The sequence below is a fragment of the Mauremys mutica genome, chromosome 7 (genome assembly GCF_020497125.1).
Source record: "Mauremys mutica isolate MM-2020 ecotype Southern chromosome 7, ASM2049712v1, whole genome shotgun sequence".
Lineage (NCBI taxonomy): Eukaryota > Metazoa > Chordata > Testudines > Geoemydidae > Mauremys > Mauremys mutica.
The window spans coordinates 18741974-18764048 of NC_059078.1; the positions used below are offsets into that span (position 1 = coordinate 18741974).

The 22075-nt window shown below is 40.7% G+C and overlaps 1 protein-coding gene across 7 annotated transcripts in view; it reads right to left on the reverse strand.

Moving 5' to 3' along the window:
• The window catches only part of TMCC1 (transmembrane and coiled-coil domain family 1), a 198283-nt gene that overhangs the window by 132405 nt on the left and 43803 nt on the right, over positions 1 to 22075 (reverse strand). For 3 of the 7 annotated variants that reach the window (XM_045024683.1, XM_045024685.1, XM_045024684.1), the window contains one exon: positions 20922 to 21166. The exons of 3 other annotated variants lie outside the window; for them this stretch is intronic. In XM_045024683.1, the coding sequence (XP_044880618.1) occupies positions 20922 to 21166 (245 nt within the window). Of the gene's footprint in view, positions 1 to 20921; positions 21615 to 22075 lie in introns of those variants that run through there. One more of the 7 variants, XM_045024682.1, reaches the window with a different exon arrangement.

The following is a 22075-nucleotide window of genomic DNA, read 5'->3' on the forward strand; positions in this document are numbered from 1 at the left end:
TGAGATGTTTGAGTTACAAGCTATGCGTATTAGCTCTGAACCAAAAAAAACCACACAACTCCACATAAAACACAAAAAAACAAAAGGAATTTTGAATATCTGTCAATCTTAGATTTCATAAAACCCTAAACTTGATGAAAGCTAAGCTTTAGGCCTATTCTGACATGTCCCAGTAATTAGAGACATACGGTGAGTGATGTAATATCTTTTATTCGACCGACTTCTGTTGGTGAGAAAGACATGCTTTCCAGCTAGAGACCTGAAGAAGGGCTGTGTGAGGCTCGAAAGCTCCTCTCTTTCCAACAGAAATTGGCCCAATAGAAGATATTACCTCACCTATCTTGTCTCTCCAATATCCTGGGACCAACACGGCTACAAATACACTGCATATTTGTCCCTCCCAGTCATGATATTTTGACAACGGGGCTTTTGTTTCTTAATGATAAAGACTAATGGAAGACAGATGACAATGATACAAATTATTGTTTCTAAACAGTACATTTAACAACATTTTCTGAGAAGTGTGAATTACTTTTTAAATGTAGAAATAAGGGAGGCATAGGGGTACAGGCAATCAATTCTTCTCTTCTTACAATGGGTATGGCTTTGATCACCAGGTGTTTTTAAACCTCCAAGATGTCATTACTGTAGCTCAGTAAAGTAATTCTAGATGTGATACATGGTGCTGAGGATTTAATGGAGTTAAATCTAATTGATTTACTCTGCCAGGCCCTTATTCAATAAAATAAGATTTGCTTCTCCTGTCAAGGAGTTCAAAACTGACTCTCCAGTACTTTGGAATGGAATTAAGCACTAACAAATTCAAATTTTAATGAAGCATTTTTCTTCCTTATTGTAAACCCACAAACCTCTCCGTATAATTTACATGTAGCTGTTGCCAACTAAACTCATGCTGAAAAACAGAAGCGTGATTTCACTGCTCCTTGGGGTCCAATTCTTATGGCAGTAATACATTAATACACATGTACAATGGGTTATGGAATTCTTATCAGTCCTGCTGTTGTAAACAGATTTTTACAACCAAATGCATTCTAGCTTCAACTTAGAAAAAGGTCCTATTGCTTACTCAGCAAGCCTGGGGTAATGGGATAAGTTAGTTTCTGCAAATTCCTGCCTGATCACATTTTCTTGGTGTTGGAGGCTTTACAGAGCATTAAATACTCTTCACATTACCCAATTACCTCAATTTTATTTTTAGAACCACTTATCTAAATCTCTGTGGGGCCAATCTTTGCACACACAGTTTTAAAGAGTTGCTCATGCTTCATGGATATATTCAGAAAACCATTCTGCTTCTTTCATTTTCTGTATTTCTTCTCTGTTTATTAAGACAGACATGCATGCAGTCAAATATTACCCACCTGAAGCCATAAGACTTGCTGAAAGTTTTGTTTCTGTGAACACTGAGGGTAATGTAGGCGGAGGCTGGGTCAGTAGACTTTAGATATCATAGACTATCAGGGTTGGAAGGGACCTCAGGAGGTCATCTAGTCCAACCCCTTGCTCAAAGCAGGATCAATTCCCAACTAAATCATCCCAGCCAGGGCTTGGTCAAGCCTGACCTTAAAAACCTCTAAGGAAGGAGATTCCACCACCGCCCTAGGTAACCCATTCCAGTGCTTCACTACACTCCTACTGAAAAAGTTTTTCCTAATATCCAACCTAAACTTCCCCCACTGCAACTTGAGACCATTACTCCTTGTTCCGTCATCTGAGAACAGTCTAGATCCATCCTCTTTGGAACCCCCTTTCAGGTAGTTGAAAGCAGCTATCAAATCCCCTCTCACTCTTCTCTTCTGCAGACTAAATAATCCCAGTTCCCTCAGCCTCTCCTCATAAATCATGTGTTCCAGCCCCCAATCATTTTTGTTGCCCTCCGCTGGAGTCTTTCCAATTTTTCCACATCCTTCTTGTAGTGTGGGGCCCAAAACTGGACACAGTACTCCAGATGAGGCCTCACCAATGTTGAATAGAGGGGAATGATCACGTTCCTCGATCTGCTGGCAATGCCCCTACTTATACAGCCCAAAATGCTGTTAACCTTCTTGGCAACAAGGGCACACTGTTGACTCATCCAGCTTCTCGTCCACTGTAACCCCTACGTCTTTTTCTGCAGAACTGTTGCCTAGCCATTCTGTCCCTAGTCTGTAGCAGTGTGTGGGATTCTTCTGTCCTAAGTGCAGGTCTCCGCACTTGTCCTTCTTGAACCTCATCAGGTTTCTTTTGGCCCAATCCTCTAATTTGTCTAGGTCCCTCTGTACCCTATCCCTACCCTCCAGCGTATCTACCACTCCTCCCAGTTTAGTGCATCTGTAAACTTACAGAGAGTGCAGTCCATGCCATCCTCCAGATCATTAATGAAGATATTGAACAAAACTGGCCCCAGGACCGACCCTTGGGGCACTCCGCTTGATACTGGCTGCCAACTAGACATGGAGCCATTGATCACTACCTGTTGAGCCCGACGATCTAGCCAGCTTTCTATCCACCTTATAGTCCATTCATCCAGCGCATACTACTTTAACTTGCTGGCAAGAATACTGTGGGAGACTGTATCAAAAGCTTTGCTAAAGTCAAGGAATAACACACCCACTGCTTTCCCAGTTTACATTAAGGGTCTTTCATCTTTTAAAAAAAGGTGAAACTGAGATTGAGAACTTGTGGTCACTGAAGCACTCAGAGTTCTTTATGAGAAATTCCAGTGTGCTGTCCAAACTAACTCACAGAATCAGTCTACTGACATTGACTATGGAATTTCAAGGTATTCAAATTCCTCTTCTAAATTGCTGTGTAGCATATATGATGTTAAATAGCTGCTGCATTCCACTACAGAGGTGGCTGAAGTGTTCCATATATGCCCTACCTACTTCACATCTGTGTGTAGCTTAGTTAACATTTGTAAAATATATTCTGAAAACCTCATATAAAGAAATTACAACAGAATCGTTATTAATTCATGTGGATACCCCTAATGTTTATTCAAAAGCAGCATTGTTTCTAACTGGTTTCCAGGGTTTGATATGAGGCATGTCTGGATGTTTGTTTCCGTACAAAGGACCTTCCTCATCAGCTGATTGGCACAGCAAGCCTGGGAGGGAGGAGAAGCGGAGCTGCAGCACGCTCATGGGAGAAGGCGGAGCGGAGGTGAGCTGGGGCGGGGGGGGAAGGCTGCAGGAAGTAAGGGGCGGGTGCAGAGGAACCGTTTGCGGTAACACAAATTCGGATATAACGAGGTAAAGCAGCCCCATCCCCTGGAGCACTGCTTTACCACGTTATATCCAAATTCGCATTATATCAGATCGCATTATATCCGGGTAGAGGTGTAGTTCCAGCTTGAAACCTTGAGTGATTGACATATGAGGGGAATGGAAGAAAGGTAGAAGATCAGAGTCTTCAGTGTTTCAGAAGGAAAGATCACTGCCAGCAAGTAGGGGAAGGTTTAAAAAGGATCTTTAAATCTCCCATAGGATTTACATTTCTATATTGCAGAACTCCATCTTCCAACTGGAGAAAAGTTCAATTAAAAAAGCAGTTAGTGACTAACTGCCACATTCTTGAAGGATGGGCAGATCTTATTTCTACAGATGGATAACAAATCTGGATTTTTGTATCTTAGGGATCTTATGCAATGAAAAGATACCATATACCAAAGTAATTATTTAGCAATACAGAGAGTCATCAACTGTCTGGGACTGGATGAAATCTACTTATTGTTAGAGACAGTGAAAATAAAAACAGGGTCTTGCAAACACAAATATCGTAATAGGCATTATTCTCTCTTCTCATATAAACAGTATTTCAGACAATTAGCAGCTAAACAAAATTGCAGAGTTTTATAGCTCCCACTCTTATGCTTTACAAAGGTTACTGTATTCAGGCAGGGAACAGAAGTGCCTGGTACAGCCATGGTCTTTCACTGTAATTCAGAAACTGGGAGATTAATTTCTGAGCTTGTAAAACAATCTTTCGCCTGCTCTTGACCTATCAAATCTGCAATTAAGCCACTTGCTGCAATTTGACAGTTTATCTTATCTTGATGTCAGACTCACGCAATGCAATCTTATCTTTGTACATACCATCAACAACCAGTTATGGCTTTTTAATTGTTCAGAAAAAACAAACACTCACTGTTACATGGTCTGGTAGCAAAAATCTGACTAAGACATGCACAATTGTTTACTTAGGTTTGCTGGAATCATAAATCCAAGCGCTTACACCTTTAGTTTGAGTAAGAGTTACCTGCTACAGTCCTGAAATTCTCCCTATCTATCCATCAAAGGCTTCCATACTGCACAGTTGTGAGGATATAAACAAAACTACTTGTTTCTTCCCCTCCCAATATGTTACCTAAGTCTTCAAACGAACACAAGCCTTCTTTCCATTATACTTATAACCCTGACAAGTACTTTGGTTTTAATAAAACTCCATTCCGCATACAGGAAGCAGTGTGCGCGCATATACAAACACATTTTTAGACAGAAAGATGGATAGATACTCAACTTGCAAAAGTTTGATGCAAGGACCTTAAGCATGTCCATTATCTCAAGATTCAGGTTAAGCCTGAAAAATAGTAGTTTGGTATTAAGACATTTAATAGTGCACACTAACTTTTCCAAATATCAGTTTAGCAATACTAGATACAAATTTCTACCCACAATCTTAGGAAGGCAGTGTTCCCAGGGAAGTCAAAGGGAGCACTAAATCATCTATCAAGTTAAATACTAATCATTTTAGAAATCAGCTTGTTTAAAGTTGTAGGCAAATTATGCTATTCACCTCCAGCTCTCAAAATTATACTGAGACTGCACAGATTTTTTTTTTTTTAAGTCACTACTCTAGAAGCATACACGAGAGCATTTCTGGAAAGACTACATAAACACAGACTGTAAATAAACTTGATATATAAATGAACTTCAATCTGAAGTTACTAACCAAAAATCCAAAACTATTTCAAGCATTCACATAAATGACCATCAAAACTTTTAGGACAGTCCCCAAATAAAGAACATTCCAACAGGAAGCAAGAGGAATGAATGGTACCTTGGAAAGATGCTGTATCAGGGTCTCTCTACAGGAAAGTACATTGAACTACACTTGCAGTCAGGGCTTTGGAGCTGTGCTCCGGCTCCGCTCCAGCTCCAGGCAAAAACCTGCAGCTCCACTGCTCCGGAGCTGCTTTGCGCTTCAGCTCCGGGCTCCGCTCCAAACTCTGCTTGCAGTGACAGGCTTTGAAGTCATACTGTCTACAGAATTTGTATCAGATATCCATGGCAACTCTTCTGACAAAAGCAAAAAATCTTCAAAATGTTCACTAATCTTAACATTTCAATTTGAGAAGAATGAGCAGGGCTTTTGCCAACACTGCAAAGTTAAGAATTAGTTTAAACCCCACTCTTCCTTAACCAGGAAGGCAACCAAGTGACAGTTTTGAAATAGCTGTGTAAGAGCTAGAGTGTATTCAAAAACTCCAAAGAATTGTGAGTAGCTGTAAGTCATGCAGAGGAATGTGCTACAGTGAATTCACATCAATCTAACTTCTTGGCAATACCAGAAGATATCAGCCAAGGGCTTCCACCAACTGGTCTGCCAAGACTGAGGCAGACAATGCTTTCCATTGCAGTTTTTACTTCCTGAATGAATGAATTCACACCAGTAACACCTTTTCATAAGACTGAAGCTTGGTGTGCAAGATGAAAAGATGAGAATTTGGTGGAAGAATCTTATTCAGAAAGAAACAGCTGTTGCTCTTTTGCAGTCATCTTTTCTTTTGTGAAGACAGAATGTTTCTTCCGTAGGCCTAGTGTCCATCTGTTTAATATTTCTACTCAATAAATGAAAACCAGAAAAAGAAATAATCTACTATCAGAAGTTCATAAGCATCCTCTCCTCTATTTTCTGAAGGAGCCACCCAATGTTAGCATTGGCTGTAAGAAGTCTCGTCATTCCAGAGACCATAGTTGACCTCTGTTTTTCTGGCCACTCCTTCAAATTAACCGAAAAATGGTTATTAAAAAGTAAACTTTGACCAAAGTAATCAATCCTTACTCTGCTCACCTCACCTCTGGATCCTTTGTGATCCAAGTGCTTGTCCATTGCTCACTAAATCTCAGGAGCCTGGCCAGTTTCAAGAAAATTTTGTATTCAGCTACACTGTGTTAATACTACTTTTTTCCTACTCACTACCAGCTTGGCAGAGATAACAAGCCTCACGCTGGGCGGAGAAAAAACAGACATTAAGCATCCCACTCCAGTATCTGCCAGGAAAGTCCTATTTGGCAAATGTAACAGCACCTAGGGCAAGTCTCCTACTCGATGGGGAGTGGAGGGGGCAGGGAGAGTACATTTGCTGCATGAAGTGCCTGGAGCTGGCACCTTCCACTCCCATTTCATTTAATGGGAACTAAGGCTGGAGATCATCTTAGGGCATGGCTACACTGGAAACTTCAAATCATTATCGTGGGAATGCTCCCGCGGCAGCACTTTGAAGTGCGAGTGTGGTCACGCGTGAGCACTGGGCGAGAACTCTCCCACTGCTCCTGGTAATCCACCTCCACAAGGGGACTAGATCTGAGTGCTAAGAGCAGAGCCTGTCTACACTAGCGCTTTTAAGCGCTCAGACTTGCTGCACTTAGGGGGGTGATTTTCACACCCCATAGCCAGCAAATTAGAGCGCTATAAAATATAAGAGTAGACAAGCCCTCAGGAACTGCTCAGCTCCTTGTAGGATCTGGTCCCACGGGTAAAAAACTCTCCTTTTGGATCTCTATGGTGGATTTTAATTTCCAATATATTACTCTCCTAACAGGAAATCTGTGCTTGTATGGAGAGAGCAGAATATCAATCAAGAGCCACTGTGTACGAGAAGAGAATTTTGCCTTAAGGTAACAAGCACCACACAGGTGAAGGCTGTGCAATGGTTCAGGCACTATCACTGCCCTCATGGCCCTAAGAGAATTCAGAATGAATACTTCTGTTCATGGAGCCCACAGAAACTTTCTACAGATTGTGAACTTGGATACCAGAGTTTTGGGATGGGGAGACTTCAGTGCACCAACCACTCCATGGGTAACTCATTATCCCTAATAGGAGCTGTGCATATACAGCGATATGTATGTCATGCCAATCATTTTTAAGCCACCACCATTCTGATTTCTCAGCTCAGTAGGATGACTGAGGACAGTTTTATGCAAAAATATTTAAATTCACACTGATTAAAATACAAAAGCGACTGAAGTATCTCAACATAAGACTTTATTATATCATCTTTCATGCTACGACGCTCTCATTTGTCAATTTCTTCACGGAGCCTGACAACATGCAGCAGGAAATTACACATGCAAAATTATGTAAAGGAGATGTTAGAACAAATGCAATTTGTGGTTTTGTGATGACATATTACCCTTCTATTTCAATAGCAAACAGAGCAGAAAAATGGAACAATACAGCAGAGACTATAAAAAAAATACTTCAGATAGTGAAGAATATTAAGAACCTACGAGGCCTTATACTGCAAAGTACCCAATGGGAGTTGAGGGTCTCCATTCCACAAAGAATTGGGCCCCATCTAGTGTTTTGCATCTTCGAAGTGTTGAGCTGACATTAACTAGGCCTTGTAATACCCATCCATTCTTAAAAACACATCAGAAGCAGATGACATAAGCAGTTCTCCAAAGAAAATCTTGAAGGGAACTTATGACTTATTTCTCAGCATGTCCAACCCCGTGTCCTTGTGATACAATCTGTAAAGCTCCACTGGCCCAAATTAAAAAATTATAGCACTGTGCAGATACAGAGAAGGAGTATCAGTTATGCCTCAGTTGGTACAGTAAGAAGAATCTTGTGCATTGTACCACAATATTAAGATAATTTTGTTGCTTTCAATAATACTCTAGCTCAGGGGTCGGCAACCTCTGGCACGCAGCTCGCCTGGGTAAGCATCCTGGCAGGCCGGGCCAATTTGTTTACCTGCCGCATCAGCAGGTTTGGCCGACCGCAGCTCCCACTGGCCGCAGTTCGCAGTCCCAGGCCAATGGGGGCGGCAGAAAGCAGCGCGGGCGAGGGATGTGCTGGCCACGGCTTCCCACCACCCCCATTGGCCTGGGACGGTGAACCGTGTTCCTAAAGATGCAAGCATCATGCACCTTTCCCTGTCCAATCGACACTGATATCAGTAAAGTGTCCTCACTGATCCACTAGCACTGGCATAACAATGAAAAACTATCCCTTGCTGTTGATGTACTCAGCAGCAAGGTGGGTTGGTGCCAAAATAGGGATATGCATCCAGAAATCCCATTGCTGCAAATCCATCCACTATTTCTTGCATACTGCCAGGAGTGAGATGATTAATGGCCCTACACACTTGCCTGACAAGAGTCCCAGTGCGGATTTTCCAACCTCAAAATTATTTCCCACTCACTGGTAGCAACCTGGTATTGCAAGCTTTCAAAGCATGATCAATACTCACTTCTTCACTGCCAAAACAGCTCCCATTATGCTGTTCATGCACTGCAGGGCTGCGGCAAGCTTGATGCAGAAATGAGGTTTTTTTGCATCCAAAAGTGCTATAGCCACCACTCTTCATCCCAAACCTGGATTACTATGTGACCGACCCACCAATCGGTGCTTGTCTCAGGCCCAGAAGTGGTGCTTCATTGTCTGCAGCTGCTCTGTGAATATCACCAGCAAGATGGATTTCCCGCCCCCCACGTGCAACAAACTCTCCTCAAAGATATCCTCCATCTTCCTCATTGTGATCCCAGTTGTTGCAGTATTATTTAGAGGTCTGTATTTACAACGCTCATGAGAACAGTGCTGAGTTCAATGGACTCCACACTTCTGTCAGAGAATGAAAAGCACTGTGTGGGTTTGTTGGATGTTTTAAAAAGGCACAAAAATTAGGGGATGTGGAAGGTATTCTGGTATGGAGAACTCCCAATGCTGGGAACTTGACCCTTATCTCTCAGAAATCCCTGGACGAATCATTACTATCCCACAGAACATTGCAAAAAAGTGTCCCAAAAGGCACTGTAACAGACAGCAGCGCATGGCATACAAGGATACCTTCCCATGTTGCACAGCACTCTACAGATACACAAACACTCCTGGCAAGTATGTGCATCACTGATATAAGCAGCCAAGTATGCACACGTCCGAGTGACATACAAATTTAGGCAGCTGTATGGTCATGTAACTTGTGTTTGTAGTGTAGACATGGCCTAAGTGTAGCAAAACGTTTACAACTCACAGCTCAGAATTAGGACTTTGTGGCAATATTTAACTGAACATTAGCACTTTTGTAAATAAAGGGGTGAATTGCCACTTATTTCAAACATGTTACGGTGTGATTACAGAATCTTTGGGAAAAAACAGGAAGCAGCACTACTCCTCCAAAATGAAAAAGGGAATGCTCTGAAGACTGGAAGAAAATATCTAAGATGTGGAGTCCAGAGAGGGTATGTTCATTGGAAGAGTACGTGTGTTTAGTTTGGAAAAAAATCACTAAGGACAAAGGATCTGGGCAAGAAAAAACCCAAACCAAAACACTTCCACCTCCCAAAAACCCTAAGCAGTATTGTATAACTCTGATACAAACTAGTCTTGTAGTCACATACCTGATGGAAATAGAAGAGCTACACAATGTCAGACATTCTATTGTAAGCAACAACAACAACAACAAAAAGTGTTGTCCCATGACTGCTGTAAGTGGTTGGCAGCCCAACTGAGGAGAAAATATGGAAAACCAGAAGAAAAAAAAGTGTTAATGACTGAAATTCCTGTTTATTATGTAATTGCATCAGTATTAAATCACAGGCCCCATATGTGATTTGCATCCGACAAAGTGGGTATTCACCCACGAACGCTCATGCTCTAAAACGTCTGTTAGTCTATAAGGTGCCACAGGATTCTTTGCTGCTTTTACAGATCCAGACTAACACAGCTACCCCTCTGATACTAGGCCCCATATGGCAGCTTCACTTGCTATTTGCATCCAATTATCCCTTAAAGAAAGTACACAGCAGTGACAATGTAAGTTACAGTCTTTCCTCAGACACTGACATTCAACTGCCATCAGTATCAAGAAAATGAAACGCTATTAGTGTTATTTCTAGGATTAATAATACTTTTTTTTAAAATGATTTAAGAGCTTAGGCCACAAAGGGCTAACATGGTCTGTTAAGCAAAACCACAGAAGATTGCCAAGTATTTTTCACTTCAAACTCTCCATCTGAAATTTGCTACTGATTTTTTTTTTAATTAAAAGGTAGCACAACAGCTTCACCTATTGTATTCAAGAACTCCTAACATCTTTTATTTGGATTGCAATTATTTTAAAAGATTCAAAGTACACGCAATTGACATAGGCTGGAATAGGACCCAGGAGTCTCAACTGTGAGCCCCCAATCTGATTAACCGCTGCCTTCCACTTATTATAAAATAACCACTTATGTCTCCTTAAGTTTCCTATGTATTTCACACAAAGTCAACCATGATTCCAGATGCAAAGCTTTTACAGTCTCAAGTCAGACTAGACAAAGAGGGTTAGAAAAACTAAAGGTTAAAAATATGAATTGCACATAAAAAAATTAGACTTGCAGAATTTATTGGGTTCACTATTTTTAGCTTCATTTCAATTCTATCTTACTCTTTCCTCAATTAAATACACTTTTCACCCCTTCCCGGTGCTATCATTTGAATTACATTGTACTAATTCTGCAGTATAAATATCAGCAAGAAGTGTGAGCACCAAATGTTGGCAATACAAATCATGCAGGACTCTTGCACAAAAATCCCTCTAAATGGCCACAGCGTGGCAGACTGAATGCTGAATTAGTTTTTCAAAAGAGCAAAACACCACATTTGAAATGTGCTGAATGAGGTTATTGTGCTTGTACTGAATCATAAAGCAATGAACTCTGCTAGTAAACATGTATCAATGACTTGAAATGTACACTTGCGTGTTTTTTTTAATGCACCACACATTTATACTGTAAAATTAGCCAAATATTGCAGTTTTAAGTAATTTTTAACATCTTAGACTGAATGCTTAGTCTATGGAACAGATTACAATAAAATTCTCGTTTCAGGCAGAACCAATATGCCTACATCATTTCTGCAAACAGCCATTTATGCAAATCCCAGGCATGTTGCTCACTTGTTAGTTTTGTAGCAAACTTTTTTGCTTTTCATTTAGAAATTCCAACCAATAGGGCAACATTTCTGCTTTACTTCCAAAGGAATAGAAGCTATTTCCCCCTGACCCCTCCTCATCACGCAGATTAGTTTTAAGGGCAGGTCATATGTCTAGTAAGGCCTCTGAGTAAAATTATTCAGATTTCATAACATTACTGTAATAGACCTTTTAGAGCCCTGTGGGATACAGAGATCACCTTCAACCCTACCTTTGTGAGACATTTTAAACTCTGGATTAAGGTAGCATGAAGCACCTGGATACCTCTTCCAACCTCCACTGCCTGACAGTCTGCAACACAGCATTGGTATCTGCTCTAAGGAAACAAGTGGGGTTTCTCACCTGTAACGTGTAAAATTTGTTAAGAGAAGAAGCTGCTCTTCCTAGAGCTCTTTACCTATTTTATTCCCATGGACTAGTTTACTGTTCATTAAAAGAGCCATGTGCAGTGCCAGAAACTGCACAAGCAGGTACCATGGCATCTTCTGCCAATGAATCACAGTCCTGACCCACAGTAATTTTAATTCAAGGTCTCATTCTCAACAGTCACGGCAAATTAGGTCAAAGGGTGGATTTGTTTTATGATGTGGATAATCATCCACCAATAAATCAAATGGGATCAGTAAATTCAGTCTCACGTGTAACCCTAATAGTATTTGAAAGTTTATAGAAAGATGGGGCGGGACAAAGGGAGTTGCCCATCTAAATACTAATGACTTCCCTCTCTTGGTTTTCACATTGAATCCCCACCACAGTGATATTTAAGTATTTAAAATCCTGCAGGTGGTCTACACAGAGGTGACCTACTTTCTGCTTCTCTCCCCTGTACAGAAGAGGATTGATTAGAGCATTCCATTCCTTTTATTCTTCCACCCAGGTCTTCTCTCCCCCATACTAAGAGTAGGCAGAAGTATATGCATGTCTCACTGATGTTCCACAGATACTGGAAGAGCTTCAGCATGTGACATGCCAGGCTCTCATGATAGTCACTGGGGACTGTCATTGAAAATCAAACACTCTGTAGGGCAGGTGTCTGCTTTCCTAAAGAGAATGGTCACTAAACACATATTCAAGAAACCAACCAACACTAATGACCTTGCCATTTACTGCCATTTTGTAACTGCCTCTTTTAGTTAAGGTTATGGTAAGTTGACCGGAATAACAAGAACTGAAGTTCTTATTGATGACCTGTCTTTCACTAAAAGACATAATTGTAGATTTGAAGCAGCCTTTGAAACCACAGAGTTTACCACCTTCTGCAGAGTTTGGTTGGTGTAGAAGTGATTTTTGACAGGGAAAGCGAAGGAACATGCTTTTGTAGTGGGATAAGACTTCAGTTCAAAAACTGTTTATATTTTGCATGAGGACTCTGATGGACATTTATATAAAATGAAAATTACCACATATTCTTAGACCTTTTTTAATCCTTCAAGCACACCTCATAGGTGACAGAACTGGCTTCCTGCACCTCACTCTGGGTGCAACCATGCTATGCAATGACTCTCAGACAACCTCTGGGCTGCAGCCCCCATTTCCCAACCATGTTAACGCAACTGGGCCAACTTTGTTTTGGCACCTCTTATCACTATGGGTAGCTATGACCAGCAAGGTTGTTAACAGAACTCCAAAACAGCTTATTCAAAACAAAGCATTATTTACTCACCCAATAATACAAAGCACACAGAGCAAAGGGTTAAAAAAATGTCTACATGCATATTTCCCTTTACATAACCCTTAATCTTTCCTGCATTTTACCTAGACTACTTATCTCCACTGCTGGATTGTGAGAAGCCAACTGCCCCCTGTAATGTTGCCTGCAGCCACTCAAAAGTATGGAGTACCAACCTCAGGACACAAACCCCAAACTGGTTGTGAGTTCTAGTCTTAGACTTTACCAACCAATTATCAAGTGGAAACTCTTCAGGCACTGTAACAGCCTTAACATGGAATCACATACAGGGTATGTCTACACTACTCGCCGGATTGGCAGGTAGCAATCGGTTTATCGGGGATCGATATATCGCGTCTCATCTAGACATGCTATATCTATCCCCGAACGCGCACCCGTCGACTTCGGAACTCCACCAGGGTGAGCGGCGGTAGCAGCATCGACAGGGGGAGCTGCGGCCGTCGATCCTGCGCCATGAGGACGGGTTGTAAATTGGAATAAGATACTTTGACTTCAGCTCCACTATTCCCGTAACTGAAGTTGCGTATCTCTCATTGACCCCACCCCCTAGAGTAGATCAGGCCTCAGATTGGCATACTCAAGGGGACTCTCTCACCACCCAGGTGAGCATACCTTTGTGATAGATGGTCCCTTACACCAAAAATCACAGCAATACTCAGGTTACTCCTTGTTCCAAAGAACCAGTCATCTACCCCAGGTCAATTGCAGCTTAGTTCTCACACCAAAGACAATGCTACTAACCAGTCCTATAATAAACTATATAAAGATTTATTACAAAGGAAAAGGAATTTATAGAGTTATCTACAAAGTTAAAGCAAGCAAACTGACACAGGAATGAGTTACAGTCTTATGTTTCAAAAGGTAATATAGGCTTCTATAATCAGCAAGTTCTATTTGACCCTTAGGGCTAACCCACTCTAAGCAGCTGGGGATTTTTTTGCTTATGCCTAGAAACACTGCCTCCCCAGAGTCCAAGCAGCAGAGATATCTAGTTCCTTTTGTTGGTTTTTTTTATCCCTCTCCTTCCATGTGCTCTGAGCTGCAAACCAAGTTGATGGGAGGAATCCACTTGCATGACCCCTTGATGGGATGCAGGGTGGAACAATGAAAGTCTTTTGAGCTCTTGTTGACAGTACATAGGGAAATTCCAGTTGCAATGTATTCTTCTACAATTGGTTTAATCAGCCAGGTATGTTGACAGATGGGGCAATAAGGGCTTCTGCTCCAACTTAAAACATCAAGATTAGTCTGATTATTTCAGCCCAACACTTTATGAATCTACATTCTTTGGTCTTTGAGCAGAATGTTATTTGTGCAAACTATGGAAGGGCTGACACTTAATCGAAGCTAACTAATAGAGTTAAGTTACTGTGACATTACACCCCATATTCTTTATGGAAATATGGTTATGATATGAATATGGTATAACTAAGATATACTTTATACAAGATGGGTCTTGTAAGATATCATTGGGAAGGTTATAATTTACTGAATGTTTATCCAATTTGTATGCATGTATCATTTTTGTATCTGAAACTGGGAATATTGACCACGTCTCTGTATATCAAATGTGCTATGCTGGATGAGGCAAAACAATGTTAGTGGCTTACTGAAGAAATGCACACGAGCATAAGGATTACCCCACGAACTGTGCAATAGAAACCTCTCAGAGATAGCTCTATACAATGGGACCTGTTTGACCCAGGTCACAGCAAAAAAAGCTTTCCAGCAAGTGGGGGGGAGAGATGTAAAAGAGGGACAATGACAACAAGGGGTCCTCACTCTCCCTACACTACCACACCTAAGGAACAAAGACTGAACTGTGAGAAGTGATGGTCCCAGGCTAAGATCTTTAGCCCATGTAAGAAAACCTAGGGGAGTCAAGGCAACTTGTGCCTTAAGAATCTGCCAGCCTGTTTATCACTCAGGGTGATAATCTGTTAATTTATATCCTACCTATCTAGTGTGTGAAGATCAGTCTGCAGTTTTTGTTTATTTACTAAGGTAATCTGCTTTGTTCTGTTTTCTATCCCTTTAACAACTTAAAATTCACCTTTTTAGTTAAACAAATGTATTTCTTGTTTATAAAAAACACAGTTTATGTAATTTCTAACTGAGGGGGGGAGAGGGGAAGAAGTCATGCACATCTCTCTTCACACTGAGAAAGAGGGCGGATCTGTATTAGCTTGTGCTGTGCAGATTTTTCTATACAGTGCAAGACAGTATTATTTTGGGTTTATCTCCGAAAAGGGGTGTGCATGTGACTGTTGGGGGAGGCCACTCACACAGAGCTGACTTCAGTCTGTGACTGCAGCGGGGTGTAGTCCTGTGTGTGTGCGCTGCAAGAGTCCGGAGAGCCTAATTTAGCAAAGCAGGGAGCGGGAACCCTGACTGGTTGAGCAAGAGAGGCTCAGTGAAATCCCAGCACATCAGGTGGCACCCCAGAATGGGGGTCCAACCCATCACAGATACCTAGTCATAAAATGAGAAATTCAAGGCACATATCAACTTGAATATTTTTTTTAACTAATTTAAAAATAAAAGCAGATTCTGATACATCACCTTTTAAAGTACCTTTTTAAAAAGTGCGCCTTTTCTGCGCTCCCACCCCCCAATTTTAACTGTCTTTTCAGCTGGGGAGAAGCTGACTATACAGGCAAAACAGTGCAACTGACAAAATGTAAAAGGCTGGTAAATGCACAAAGTGAACTGAAAAATAATAATTTTTCCCCTAATAAATTCTCAGCTGTAGTCCTCTTACATGTTACTTATAATTTTACTGGGTATGAAACATGACTTTCATCCTGCTATTCCACTTTAACATAGAATGGAGTCTGTGAGCTACATTCTGCCACCCTTATTCACAGAGTAGCATCCTGCTCCCAAATATTCCCAATAAAGTAAGGGTGGCAAAACACAGACCTGTTACATGAGTCCAGAAGAACACTGCAGTAGTCTTAATTTGCTTTACCTCTCGAGTTCAATCGGTATTGCCCAATAGTCGTTTTTTTCAGTTGGGTTGGTGAAAAAGGATTGAGTTTCTTTAGTATACGAATTGTTATCAAAGATTAACTAAGAATTAACAGTTACTCCAATACCTACATTTGTTTATTTTCCTCCCCATAATCCACTCTTCACTTGCTATTTCTGCAAAATTAAAACATGTCTTAAGAGCAAACACATTTGAAATCCATAGTTCTGGGTAGTCTGATGCACTGGCCACTTTCCCCTTTTATTAATCTGATTGTCTTTGATGGACTTATAGACAACTGTAAAGGCATTTGAAACTAGAAGTCTAATGACAGGTTTAGATGACACTTTGAATCTTCACATTACTTTCTTTCAAAAAATATCTATTCAGCCTGCAAATCCATCTCATCCCCTGGAAGTTTCAATTAGGGACATTATTATTTATTTTGTATCCTGAACTGTTCTAGTGATGCTGTGCATTCCACCTGCACAGGCCCTTGATTAGGGAACATGGTTATGGTGCTATCTACGCAACAAAACAGAACAGTATGGAAATGTGTCAGGATAGACACAGGTTGTAACTGCATCCCAAACTTAACTGGAACTAGTGTAGACGGGACTCAAGCATGTTCTCCAAAACTTTTCAATCCTCATATCCTCCAGTCACCCATGCAGTTAGGGAAGTAGAAAGGAAAGGAAATGCCTCTGCCACCCACAGCTACGACCTAGCTAGCACAATGATAAGTAAACTGCTCTTGTGGTATCTACTGGGACTTGTGGTATGTACTGAGCAGGTGTTTTATACAACAACTATTTTCCATCTCTAATTTCCATTATTTTAACTCATCTGAATGTTTCTTAAAGTCTATTAAATTCCACAAACAAAATAGGAAGTTGGAGTAAATGTGTCAAAGGACCAACAGTCATATCAAATAATGTTTTGCTCCTGAAGATTTTATTCAATATACCTGAAGAGGCCTCAAAAAATACTACAGAATGTCCTGTAGGAACAATCCTTCACTGCCACGGATGGATTGGTGGATCTAATGGATCTTTTCCGCTTCTAAATTCTAATGATTTTAAAATTATTTCTACACATGCACATGAAAAGCTGTAGCTTCTACACAAATTCGCCTTGTTGCACAGATTCCATCTATAGCCATAGATCAGTGGCCTGGGCTCAAAGGGCAACTCAGAGATGACAATCTGTATAATGTAATAGTCCTGTTGTCTGTCCTTTCCATTGTTACCTTTTCAGCAAAGGTACAAAAAGTTGATTTCTGTGAATGATCAGTGAAATAGTTCACACAAGTCCTCTAGGACTTCTGACAGAGATTGTAAAATACAAAATAGATAGAGAAAACCAAATATACAAGCTGTACACTTCCACAGAGCATGACCCAGACCTTTGCAAAATTTCTCCAGTTATATATCTTCAGACATTGGGATAATGAACATCCTTCTCACTTTGACAGAAAAATGGTGCAATACGCAAATATAAAAAAGCAAATGGCACCAAGCCAAGAAAATCCAGAACCAGGCACAAGAGGGGCACCTGGTCACTGAAGCCGCTGAATTGTTTAGACCCAGGAGACACTCTTATGTGGCACAATATAACTCACTATCACAGAACTTTACAACAGGCAAAAATGTAACCTTCCTTCTACTGTTATTCACATTCTGTTTTGACAGTGAAAGCATGAATCCCAATATTATTTTAAATTGCATAAAAGAATGAACTGACTCACATCTCGCTATAGTGGGGTTTGTTGCAATAGTTCACTTGTCACCAAGCAGTTATAGTTTTTTTCCCTTACATACAGTAGCAGTGACAACTTTTTACTACCGCAGGGGAACTGGAAAATCTACACTCCTCACAGTTCATACTGCACAGTAACACTGTCATCGTCTGTTCTGTCTCTCTGCAACAGGCAGCCCATGCCTATAAAAACACCCAGCACACCACCTGGCTTGATTCTTATATTGATTCCTCACTCTAAACTAGTGCATGGAATGCCTGTATTTCATGATAATGCTAATCTTCTAATGGAGCAATCAGCAGAGACAGAGATTAGCATTCCAGCATAATCATAGTACTTCAAAAAGGGGAGTGAACATGTTAGGCAGATGACAACCTAGCAGCAAAAAAAAAAAAAATCTCATAAAAATGAGACTTTTCATCCTTACTTTCAGTCAGCAGGCTCAGTTAGCTGACAGTGTTAGTGGAAGTCATGCAAATCACTATTCCAGACTGGGGAAAAAGAATCCTCAGTAAACCAGGTGGTTTTGGAAAGGGGCTCCCAGACTAGGGAGAAAACCATGAAAAAGTTAACATTTAAAACATGCTAAAATACGCAATATCTTACTAGTCAAAAAGTATTTTGGATGACTAGCTTTTCAGGGCAAGGACAGTCTCTTACTATACATCTGTACAGCACCCAGCACAGTGCGGTGCTGATACTGATTGGAACTTTTGAGTGATACCATAATACAAATAGGTAGGATACAGACCATGGACACTAGGTACTGATTCTAGCGGTAGTAGCAAAAAAAGTTAGGTTACAGCACAGTTAGAGATCAAACAAATCATATACAAAAATCAATATCCAGTGACCATGGTATGTAACCTATCTATTATGTATTAGGTACAAACACTGAGCAAGGAAAGTTTCAGCCCAAATGCCCTACCATTTCCAGTGAAAACATCAATCAATCACATTCATTTCCCAGCAAGTATGCTCTAAGGCAGCGGTTCTCAAAGCCGGTCCGCCGCTTGTTCCGGGAAAGCCCCTGGTGGGCCGGGCTGTTTACCTGCTGCATCCGCAGGTTCAGCTGGTTGCGGCTCCCACTGGCCGCAGCTTGCCGCAACAGGCCAATGGGGGCTGTGAGAAGTGGCGCGGGCAGAGGGATGTGCTGGCTGCCCTTCCCGCAGCCCCCATTGGCCTGGAGCAGCGAACCACGGCCAGTGGGAGCTGCGATCGGCCAAACCTGCAGACGCGGCAGGTAAACAAACCACTCTACTTTGGTAGAGTTCAAGTATGAAGCCAACTACTCTTGTAAGGATGTACGTTCTACATTACTATTTATTGCTATTCGATTAATTTCTGTCATGAAATTAAAGTCACAGATACCACCGCTATCTCAGGTGGGATCTTTATTCTATTGATACATCTGCCTTAGAATGAAATTGTAATTAATACTAATACTATAATTACTGCCTATATATAAAACAGAACATCATGCGCTAATTTTTGGCTAAATATCAGGGAAAGCGAAGACAGCAAGACATATTAGACTGTGGAATAGTCCAAGGAAAGTAGTTGCACTTTTGTCATTTGGAACATTTAAAAGTAAACTAATAGGTCAACAGTTCAAACCCTGTGAAGTCTGGTAGCAATTGACAACCGCCATCATAGAACAGTCAGATGTAAGCAGTGACCACCACTCAAAAATTAACACACACAAGTGGTACCATTTACTACCATTCTTGGAAGTCTCAAGGGAAAACCCATGGACTACCTTCTCACTTCTCAGGTGGCCCCTCCAAAACAAGGTTTAGTCTCATCACTGGAGCAAACTTTTCAACCATTACTGCTGTATCCATTCTGTAATGTAAGAACCTCAGTCTACTACTATTAACTTTTGAGAGGTTTTGTATTTACTAAAATGGCTTCAAGCTCTTAAAGAAATCTAATTCTCCATCTGGCTAATTATACTAGTTTATATTAAAACAAATTAGACTTGGAAATCAGTTTTGTGTATTTGAAAAATACTGTCCTAATTAGAGTATTTTTTCATCTTTGACAAAGCATGATGAAACAAGTAGTAATGAAGTGGTTGGTATTCCTTAAATCTTTAACAATAAACTCTAATTCCAAGATCTTGTCCCTAACACATGGATTTATTAGGGTCCTCATCCTTCAAAAGCTATACTTGATAAAAATTATAAAATTTTATCAACATTGTACAAACATGAAATACTATAATGCACCAGTTCTGCATCTGATTTGTTCTGAGCTATATTCTTATAAGAGTTACTTTAATAAAGAACATGAAAACCAGAATATATTTAACAGCACAGCATGTTCTTTCATTATCACGTTTATTCTCCTGTGAATAAAAGTATACCGTTACAACACTGGACATATGAAGGCTTTTTATTAATAGCACCACATATATTCTGGGCAATAGCCTTGGTTAAATCCGAAGGCTAATTTTTCAAATGGAGGAAGTTTAACAGGCAGAGATGAATCTTTGCTTTGCTCAGTCAGCACTTTTAAATGTACCAAGTAAATCGATGTAGAATAGAAGAAAGTGCAAGACAGACTTTTCTCAACCTTACCCCCATAAATCCACTAACTGAAATAGTTTTGCAAGCACATGTTGGAACAGATACCACTAGACAGAGACTACATCACTTGCAAACATTTTTCCACACAGATTAGGTAAACTAAGACGCTATTAATACAATGCAGCTTCCTGGCTGCTCTAAACAGGATTAATCAATCAGTATACATGGCAGTGTGAAAACATCTTAAATACAGTCCCACGCTGGGTTCACTAAAAACCCCAGGTTTTGGGATAGGCTCTCAGCATCCACAGTCTACTTGAATGGAGCCATAGTTCCATTCACACAAACTAAACTGTCGATTTTTCTGTAATACAAAGAAGGCTAAAGAGTTACCCAACTTACTAAATAAAGATTTGCTGTAGCAGTCTAGAATGACAGATGCCAGCAAGAGGTAGAACCAGAACAGCTGTCGGAGTCGCCATCATTTCTTCTTTGATTATGGAACACAACATGACCAATATAATGCACTAAGTGTAGCTCTCCAGTTCTGGAGATCAAATGCACACAAAATAAGTCAAATACACACCATTTGAGAAAAGACCTAATATTGGAATCTTTTCAAGCTCCTTGCTCCACTGGTGAAGATGCTATTTTACATAGTCTATGGCAAGAGAAAAACTTGCTTTAAAACAGAATTCAAACAGTTTAACAAAGCCTACAAGTAGACTGATAATAAATAAAGATCAGTCTGGGTAACTTACCCGCTCCGCTGCTGCGGCTTCCTCACCAGCTACACAAACAGAAGTCATCTCCAGCACAGACAGGTTAGTGGGAGCATCAGTGGTGGAGGAAGACCTGGGCCGGCCTGAATGAATATCTTGGGAAGATTTCCTGTTGATCTGTGGGCTTCCCTTTGGAGCATCCGACTTGCCCCGCCTGCTATGCAGGCTTGTCCCTCTCTTCATCTTAGGTGGCACTCTGATCTGCTGAAGCACTCGATTCAGAGCTGTGTGGTGGGTGGAGACACCATCAATTTCAGTACAGGCGCTTTGGCTTTCCAAATCCATTTCGGCCTCCATATCAGCCTGAGTTTGTTGCACATCATGTGGAGACACCGAGGACCTCCTGCGCTGGTGCTGGAAAAGTTGCTTCAAGCCTTGGCCAATCACATTAATGTTCTCCAAAGCATTATGAGTAATTTTGGACAACTTTTGCTCAGATTCGTGTTGTTTTTTGGTATCTTGATCTTGGGATTTGCCTCCAGGATCAGGGTCATCATAGATCTGTTCACTGCCAGAAGGCTCCATTAGATGACACCCAACACGTATATTTGACAACTCATAAATACAGATGTCCCCTGTCTTTATATATATTTTTAAATGCCAAGATTGTCAGCCAATTAGGTGTGCAATTGCTTCAAGAGCGACTACACATGCAGTTGTGCCACGGAGGTCTCATGCTTATCTAATGTTAAACAAAAGAGCCAATATTACACATTCATGCAGAAACTAGCAGGTTAAAAAAATCAATACAGAAAACATGCTGTTAAAGTCTCTTTCATTCAAGCATCCTTCAGCCATTACATTAGAAACATTTATGCTGTATGCAGAACACAGAGGCTATGAAAGGACTGCTCATTCTTTATCAATGAGAAAATGTCCAAGACAGGAGGTGGAGCTGGGGAAGTGAGAAAAAAGTTAAAAATGCTGCTCATGAAAAACGGAGTGCATGCAATAGAGCCCAGAACAGTACCTGATAGAACTTGAGCCACTAGGATTCATAGTTACATCAGTTATTAATAGGTTAATCCCCACTGCAAGATTAATTGTTTTCCTTATCAATGATCTGATCTTCAAATGTAGTAGCTGTTCTATCTAACACCTATCATATTTTAGATATACTGGAAAACAGAGTA